The sequence below is a fragment of the Somniosus microcephalus genome, chromosome 5 (assembly GCF_052327205.1).
Source record: "Somniosus microcephalus isolate GS21.2 chromosome 5, FLI_Smic_1.0, whole genome shotgun sequence".
Classification (NCBI taxonomy): Eukaryota; Metazoa; Chordata; class Chondrichthyes; order Squaliformes; family Somniosidae; genus Somniosus; species Somniosus microcephalus.
This window is the reverse complement of record NC_140991.1, coordinates 241,987,892-241,997,256: the sequence shown is the minus strand read 5'-3', so window position 1 is coordinate 241,997,256 and position 9,365 is coordinate 241,987,892. Positions and strand designations below refer to the sequence as shown.

General features: G+C 46.1%; 1 protein-coding gene across 5 annotated transcripts in view; it reads left to right on the top strand.

Annotated features, from left to right (window-relative positions):
- The first annotated feature begins 7,189 nt into the window (after positions 1-7,189).
- ankhb (ANKH inorganic pyrophosphate transport regulator b) overlaps positions 7,190-9,365 on the top strand; it is a 309,801-nt gene continuing 307,625 nt past the window's right edge. For 2 of the 5 annotated variants that reach the window (XM_085988765.1, XM_085988769.1), the window contains exon 1: positions 7,190-7,607. In XM_085988765.1, the coding sequence (XP_085844891.1) occupies positions 7,509-7,607 (99 nt within the window). In that variant the 5' untranslated portion in view covers positions 7,190-7,508. The remainder of the gene's footprint in view (positions 7,608-9,365) is intronic. The other 3 variants (XM_085988764.1, XM_085988767.1, XM_085988768.1) reach the window with 3 other exon arrangements.

Sequence of the window (9,365 nt, the reverse complement as noted above, 5' to 3'; positions counted from 1 at the left end):
TTAATGGGACTAAAAGTCAACAAATCCTGCAGATTGGAGGATAGCAAATGTAACCCCGCTATTTAAGAAAGGAGGGAGAGAGAAAACAGGGTTAGCCTCACATCAGTAGTTGGGAAAATGCTGGAATCTATTATAAAGGATGCAGTAACTGGGCACTTAGAAACTAATAGTAAGATTGGATTTATGAAAGGGAAATCCTGTTTAACAAACCTATTGGAGTTCTTTGAGGATGTAACTAGTGGAGTAGACAAAGGGGAAACGGTAGATGTGGTGTATTTGAATTTTCAGAAGGCCTTCGATAAGGTCCCACACAAGAGGTTGGTGAACAAAATTAGGGCACATGGAATTGGGGGTAATATACGAGCATGGATTGAGAATTGGTTAAAAGACAGAAAACAAAGAGTGGGGATAAACGGGTCTTTTTCAGGATGGCAGGCTGTGACTAGTGGGGTACCGCAAGGATCGGTGCTTGGGCCCTAGCTAATTCACAATCTATATCAATGATTTGGATGAGAGAACTAAATGTAACATTTCCAAATTTGCTGATGATACAAAGCTAGGTGGCAGTGTCAGTTGTGAAGAGGATGTGAAGAGGCTTCAAGGGGATCTCGACAGGCTCAGTGAGTGGGCGAGAGCATGGCAGATGGAATATAATGTGGACAAATGTGAAGTTATCCACTTTGGTAGAAAAAACAGAAAGGCAGAGTATTTCCTAAATGGTGAAAGATTGGGGAATGCAGATGCTCAAAGGGTCCTGGGTGTCCTTGTACATTTGTCACTGAAAGTGAATGTGCAGGTGCAGCAAGCCATTAGGAAGGCAAATAATATGCTGGCCTTCATTACAAGAGGATTACAGGAGTAAAGAAGTCTTACTCCAAATATATAGGCAGGAAATGCAACACCTGCCCTTATACCTCCCCCCTTCCCACTGTCCAGGGCCCCAAACACCCCTTCCAGGTGAAACAGTGATTTACTTGTACTTCTTGCAATCTAGTATACTGTATTCGCTGCTCACAACATGGTCTCCTCTACATTGGGGAGACCAAACGCAGATTGGTGACCGCTTTGCGGAACACCTCCATTCAGTCCGTAAGGATGACCCCGAGCTTCCGGTCGCCTGTCATTTTAATTCACTGCCCCATTCCCACTCAGACCTCACTGTACTCGGGCTCTTGCATTGTTCCACGGAAGCTCAGCGTAAGCTCGAGGAACAGCAACTCAACTTCAGATTAGGCACTTTACAGCCTTCCGGACTCAATATCGAGTTCAGATCATAACTTCAGCCCCTATTACATTTTTACTTATATTTTTTATCCACACCTTTGTTTTGGCCCTTTCCCCTCCCCTTTTTTTCTCTCCCACATAGCAGCTGTCTCCCATTCTGCCAGCGCATTTCACACCTAATCTAGAGCCGTCTTTTGTCTCTGCTAGTCCTATCACCATCTCGTCTCGTTTTGAATACTTCTTAATGTCTCCACTTCTCTTTTGTTCTCTCCTAGCCCCCATACTGGCCTTTTAATCTATTTCATTTCCTGTGCTTCTTTAGTCTTGACAAAGGGTTTTGACCCGAAACGTTGACTCTATTTTCTCTCCACGGATGTTGCCTGGCCTGCTGAGTTTTTCCAGCATTTTCTGTTGTTATTTCCAAATATATAGGGCCTTGGTGAGACCACACCTGGAGTACTGTGTACAATTTTGGTCTCCTTACCTAAGGAACGATATACTTGCCATAGAGGGAGTGCAACGAAGGTTCAGGAGATTGATTCCTGGGATGGCGGGACTGTCATATGAGAAGAGATTGAGTAAACTAGGCCTGTATTCTCTTGAATTCAGAAGAATGAGAGGGGATCTCATTGAAGCATACAACATTATTACAGGGCTTGATAGGATGGATGCTGGGAGAATGTTTCCCTTGGCTGGGGAGTCTAGAACCAGGGGCCACAGCCTCGGGATAATGGGTAGGCCATTCAGAACTGAGATGAGAAGAAATTTCTTCACACAGAAGGTGGTGAATCTTTGGAATTCTCTACCCCAGAGGGCTGTGGAGGCTCAGTCATTGGGTATATTCAAAACAGAAGTCGATAGAGTTCTGACTAGTCAGGGCATCAAGGGATATGACGATAGGGCCGGTGAATGGAGTTGAGGCAGAAGATCAGCCATGATCTCATTGAATGGCAGAGCAGGTTCGAAGGGCCAAATGGCCTACTCCTGCTCCTATTTCTTATGTTCTTAGTTTTATCCCTATCTACTGTATCAAAACTTCTCATAATTTTGAACCCCTCTATTAAATCTCTCCATGATCTTCTTTTCTCTAAGAACAATCCTAGCTTCTCTAGTCTCTCCATATAATAAAATCCCCTCATCCCTGATACCATTCTGGTAAATCTCCTCTGTAACCTCTCCAAGGCCTTAACATCCTTTCTAATGATGAGCTTTTATAAAAAAAGGCATTGTCTTTTGATGAAGTCTAAAAGTGAAACTTTGCCAGGTTTGTAAGTAGGAAGACAGAGTGACATTATTCATGGTGCACCATGAGAAGTTACAGTAGTGCTGGGAAGTGCATACTGAATGGCTAATAGTGGGCAGGGATTTCTATAAAAGCGACGGGCAGCTCGGGAAAGTTTTGGAAGTTGGTAAACCGAGTGCAAGGGATTCCTCTTGGACTGAACAGTTAGAGGAACGTGTTTAGCCTGTCTGCCTAAACAGAAATGGAGTTTGATGTGTCGAGGGTAAAACTACATGTCCCAGCAGGCATTGCAGCTGCAGCACAGGCCATGCAGGATCCCAGTCACAGTTCCTGGATTGTTGTGGCCGGTGTACTAAAACTCACATTTAAAAAAATTATTTCTTGGGATGTGGGCGTCGCTGGCAAAGCCAGCATTTATTGCCCATCCCTAATTGCCCTTGAGAAGGTGGTGGTGAGCGCCTTCTTGAACCACTGCAGTCTGTGTGGTGAAGGTGCTCCCACAGTGCTGTTAGGTAGGGAGTTCCAGGATTTTGACCCAGCGACGATGAAGGAAAGGCGATATATTTCCAAGTCAGGATAGTGTGTGACTTGGAGGGGCACTTGGAGGTGATGGTGTTCCCATGCACAAAATGCCCTTGTCCTTCTAGGTGGTAGAGGTCATGGGTTTGGGAGGTGCTGTCGAAGCAGCATTGGCAAGTTGCTACAGTGCATCTTGTAGATGGTACACACTGCAGCCACAGTGCGCCGGTGGTGGAGGGAGTGAATGTTTAAGATAGTGGATGGGGTGCCAATCAAGTGAGTTGCTTGGTCCTGGATAGTGTCAAGCTTCTTGAGTGTTGTTGGAGCTGCACTCATCCAGGCAAGTTGAGAGTATTCCATCCTGACTTGTGCCTTGTAGATGGTGGAAAATGTTTGGGGAGTCAGGAGGTGAGATACTCGCCACAGAGTGCCCAGCCTCTGACCTGCTCTAGTGGCCACAGTATTTATGTGGCTGGTCCAGTTAAGTTTCTGGTCAATGGTGTTGACCAGAATGTTGATAGTGGGAGATTCGGCGATGGTAATGCCGTTGAATGTCAAGGGGCGGTGGTTAGACTCTCTCTTGTTAGAAATAGTCATTGCCTGGCACTTGTGTGGCACGAATGTTACTTGCCACTTATCAGCCCAAGCCTGAATGTCGTCCAGGTCTTGCTGCGTGTGGGCATAGACTGCTTCATTAACTGAGGAGTTGCGAATAGAACTGAACACTGTACAATTATCAGCGAACATCCCCACTTCTGACCTTATGATGGAGGTAAGTTCATTGATGAAGCAGCTGAAGATGGTTGGGCCTAGGACACTGCCCTGAGGAACTCCTGCAGCGATGTCCTGGGGCTGAGATGATTGGCCTCCAACAACCATAACCAACTTCCTTTGTGCTAGGTATGATTCTAGCCAGTGGAAAGTTTCCCCCTGATTCCCATTTACTTCAATTTTACTAGGGCTCCTTGATGCCACACTTGGTCAAATGCTGCCTTGATGTCAAGGGCAGTCACTCTCACCTCACCTCTGGAATTCAGCTCTTTTGTCCATGTTTGGACCAAGGCTGTAATGAGGTTGGCAGCCGAGTGGTCTTGGCGGAACCCAAACTGGGCATCAGTGAGCAGGTTATTGGTTAGTAAGTGCCGCTTGATAGCAGTATCGATGAAACCTTCCATCAATTTGCTGATGATTGAGAGTAGACTGATGGGGCGGTAATTGGCCGGATTGGATTTGTCCTACTTTCTGTGGACAGGACATACCTGGACAGTTTTCCACATTGTCGGATAGATGCCAGTGTTATAGCTGTACTGGAACAGCTTGGCTAGAGACGTGGCTAGTTCTAGAGCACAAGTCTTCAGCACAACAGTCAGGGCCCATAGCCTTTGCTGTATCCAGGGCACTCAGCCTTTTCTTGATATCACGTGGAGTGAATCGAATTGGCTGAAGATTGGCTTCTGTGATGTTGGGGACCTCAGGAGGAGGCTGAGATGGATCATCCACTCAGCACTTCTGGCTGAAGCTAGTTGCAAACACTTCAGGCTTGTCTTTTGCACTCGCGTGCTGAGCTCTGCCATCAATGTGGATGGGGATGCTCATGGAGCCTCCTCCTCCCGTTAGTTGTTTAATGGTCCACCACCATTCACAACTGGATGTGACAGGACTGCAGAGCTTTGATCTGATCCATTGGTTGTGGGATTGCTTAGCCCTGTCTATAGCATGCTGCTTCCACTTTTTAGCATACATGTAGTCATGTGTTGCAGCTTCCCCAGGTTGGCACCTCATTCTTAGGTACTGATGCTGCTCCTGGCATGCTCTTCTGCACTCCTCATTGAACCAGGGCTGGTCGCCTGGCTTGATGGTAATGGTAGAGTGAGGGATATGCCGGGCCATGAGGTTACTGATTGTGGTGGAATACAATTCTGCTGCTGCTGATGGCCCACAGTGCCTCATGGATGCCCAGTTTTGAGCTGCTAGATCTGTTCTGAATCTATCCCATTTAGCACGGTGGTAGTGCCACACAACACGATGGAGGGTGTCCTCAGTGTGAAGACGGGACTTCGTTTCCACAATGACTGTGCGGTGGTCACTGCTACCAATACTGTCACGGACAGATGCATCTACGACAGGTAGATTGGTGAGGAGGAGGTCAAGTAGTATTTTCCCTTGTGTTGATTCTCTCACCACCTGCTGCAGGCCCAGTCTGGCAGTTATGTCCTTCAGGACTCGGCCAGCTTGGTCAGTAGTGGTGCTACCGAGCCAATTTTGTGATAGACATTGAAGTCCCCCACTCTTCTGTGCCCTTGCTACCCCCAGTGCTTCTTCCAAGTGGTGTTCAACATGGAGGAGTACTGATTCATCAGCTGAGGGAGGACGGTAGGTGCTAATCAGCAGGAGGTTTCCTTACCCATGTTTGACCTGATGCCATGAGACTTCATGGGGTCCGGAGTCAATGTTGAGGACTCACAGGGCCACTCCCTCCTGAATGTATACCACTGTACCACCACCTCTGGTGGGACATACCCAGAGATGGTGATGGAGGAGTTTGGAATATTGGCTGAATGGTATGATTTTGTGAGTATGACTATGTCAGGCTGTTGCTTAACTAGTTTGTGGGACAGCTCTCCCAAATTTGGCACAAGTCCCCAGATGTTAGTGAGGAGGACTTTGCAGGGTCGACTGGGCTGGGTATGCCTTTGTCGTGTCCAAAGCCGGTGCTGAGGTCGATGCTGGGTGGTCTGTCCAGTTTTTTTATTATTGTTTCTTGTTTCAACTTTGTGGCTTGCTAGGCTGTTTCAGAGAGCAGTTAAGAGTCAACCACATTGCTGTGTGTCTGGAGTCACATATAGGCAGATTTCCTTCCCTAAAGGACATTAGTGAACCAGATGGGTTTTTACGACAATGCATAGTCACTAATACTGATACTGGCTTTTTATTCCAGATTTATTTAATTAACTGAATTATAAATTCCACAGCTGCCGTGGTGGAATTTGAATTTACATCTCCGGATTATTAGTCCAGTAACATAAACACTATGCTACCGTTCCCGTAATGTGATGTGAGGTATGAGTGTGGCTTTTGAATATAAATATAAATCCCTATGTATTTGTTTATTACTATAGTAACGCACTCTGCTATAAAACTGATTTTACATGGACTAAAATCCTGAACATTTCACATGGTTTAAAATTGGAGTCCAGGTTTCCCCGACTGTCTGTGTGGAGTTTGCACATTCTCCCCGTGTTTGCGTGGGTTTTCTCCGGGTGCTCCGGTTTCCTCCCACAGTCCAAAGATGTGCGGGTTAGGTTGATTGGCTATGATAAATTGACCCTTAGTGTTAGGGGGATTAAATACATGGGGTTACGGGGATAGGGTGGGATATGTGTTGGTGTAGGGGTTACGGGGATCGGGTGGGATATGTGTCGGTGCAGGCTCGATGGGCCGAAATGGCCTCTATCTGCACTGTGGGGTTTCTGGGATTCTGGGAACTCTTCCAGATTATCTGGCAGTCTCCAGGAGTGGAAGGTTAACCCGGGAGAAAGCAATTTACAGCTTGCACTTTGCATTCGCGTTTGTGCCTGTACACTTTCTTTGCCAGTGCTTCTGTTCTCAATGCTTCTTGTCTTGAAGCACCTTGGGACATTTTACTACGTTAAAGGCGCTATAGAAATTCAAAGTTGTTGTTCTTCTTCTTGCACGATGGCTGCTGGTGCAGAACTGCGAGAAAAGATACTCAACTACAGGGGGCCACATTCTTTGAGCTAAATGGAATAACATTTGCAAACTGTGGGCAAATGTCACGTGATCAAAGCTCGAGAGTTGACATGCACCATAAGGAGGGCGTCACTGCATCACAGCAGCAAAGCTGCTCCTCTTTAAATCTTAGGAATATATTTAAAATCCTAGCAAATCCCCTGCCTGTTAATCTTTTAACCTTTTCCCACTTGGTCCATGTCTCCTGTGTTTTTGGCTGCATTTATAAAAAATGAATTTTGTGTGATTAATTTTATTTTTTGCTCGGCTGTCTTAACGAACCCCGCTCCTTCCTCTCGCCCCAGCTGGGCTCATGAGCCGCGTGTATGCTATTTAATAATGAACCAATTTATAATAATTAGAGCTGCTCGCAGTGCGACCTTGACCGGGTTGTCGATGAGCACTGACGTGGGGAGGGCGGGGCTTGCCAGAGTGCCATATCCACGTGCTTGTGTCTCACCACTCAGTTTTCCTCCACTCATCATGTTGTCGGTGGATGCCATTAGCAGCGTGACAGGGAGAGGCTTCTGTGTATGAATCGCAATTGTTCCTCTCTCTCGTTCTGCTGTTGGTCGGTTTTTTTCGCCCTCCTTGTTTACTGCGCAGCACAATGGCATACCCAGCAGAAACTTCTGGTCGATCTCCTCTTTCATGTTGTGTGGAAAGAAAAGAGACCGTCAGCTCTTCTAATCCAGTTCGTTTCTACTGAATTCCCGCTCCCTCCTTCCCTGTCTCGCCCATCCATACATGTAGACTGGAATAAGCAGGTACCATGCTGAAACTGACGGGATTCCAGACCCATTATTGGCCGCTAGTGCGATTTCTCGTACCCTTGGCGATCACCAATATAGCGGTCGACCTTGGAGAACAGGTCAGTGGTTTTATTTTTAATCTGTAATGCACGTATTTTATTTTTCAATGGAATTGATGCCGATGGGCTGTGAGAGCTCTCTGTTTATGTGCCGTTGTGTTTACTCTGCGATACTGGGCGCTTTAAGTGAGTACATGACACTCTTAATGCATGAAATTTTGGCAGCTGGGCATTAAACTAACGGGACTGTTCCGTGCGACAAATAAAAGGCAAAGATTGAAGATGGTAACCTTGATCAGCTGTTCTCTTCCTGTCGTCAACACGGCGATGGCCCCCTATCTGTAGTGTGATGTATAATCAATGTGTAGGGCTGAGGCAGACCTTGGGAACAGGCAGCCTCCTGATGATTCATGTGTTTTTGTGCAAGATTTAAAATGATAAATGTTATATGTGCAGCGATATCCGGATCAAGGTGCGTGAATGCAAGGGTAGGATACTAATTTATCACTTGCCATTCCTCGCCCTGGTTACGCAGACTTCCACATGCCATAATAGAATGCTAATGTATCATTTTGCCCCGTGTGGTCAGAGTTCCAGGTTCGGAGATATGTGTCACCTTTGATCCCCGTTCTCATCCATATATATAATAACTATCCAGATTCCATGTCTAGATTTTAAATATGTTGCCAGTCACTTCCAATATCCACTAACCATGATGTCCATCGGGTTATAACTGCAGCAGTCTGCCTCTCTGGCGACTGTTATTTTTCTAGCTGCAGTTGAGGGAAGCATTCATTTAATCAGGCAGATTGTGTGTCCACAGATTCATCTATTGTGTTAGCATCATGCTGTTGATTTAGACTGTGTTTAGTTACTGCCTCTCTTACTAAGGAAGGTACACAGTGTAACAAGGTTGGCGAAAGATTGCCAGCACAATCTGTAAAATGAATCTTGCTGAAATGAGGAACGTCTCTGTTATTACATGTTAATTGTGACTTTATTAACTTCTTCTCTGTTCCTGGTAAAAACGGTCAGTGTAATTTCTGAGGCAGCAGTAAGTTGTTAGCAACAGCTGCCTACACCTGTGTCAATTATAGATCCATGCTGCAGCTGACCTCCTCATCTCTGGGCAAGGAAGGTGAACAAACAGTCAGGGTTTCTACTCCCAATTGCTGCCCACTGACCTGTGCTGGAAAGTGAGCAGATATGGCTATCGAATGAGCACAAGTTGAGATTGGCTATGATGCCATCCGAGTCAAATAGTCTCTCAACAATCAATATGAAGGCTCGCACATGACGAATGGGCACTTGGGTGAGATAGCTGAGATTTACCAGCCCCTGTCCTCCTCAACATCCATGGCTCCCCTTTTCCCAAATCTGTACTCATTCGATATCCATATATGCTCAATTTCCAGTCATATCCTGCAGCATGGATCTATAATTCTGAGGGGGGAGGGTGAACAGCCAGAGGTCGTGGTCCATATTAGTTTCAGAATAAAAGGTTGCCCTTTTAGAACTGAAATGAGGAGGAATTTCTTCTCTCAGAGGGTCGTGAATCTTTGAAATTCTCTTCCCCAGAGAGCTGTGGAGGCTGGGTCACTTAATACATTTAAGGTGGAGCTAGACAGATTTTTACAAGATAAGGGAGTGAAGGGTTATGGGGAGCGGGCAGTGAAGTGGCTTTGAGCCCAAGATCAACCATGATCTTCTTGAATGGCGGAGCAGGCTCGAGGGGCCAAGTGGCCTATTCCTGCTCCTATTTCTTATGTTCCCTTAACTACTGTTCATTGTCTGTTGATCTTGTCCATCTCTTTTGTT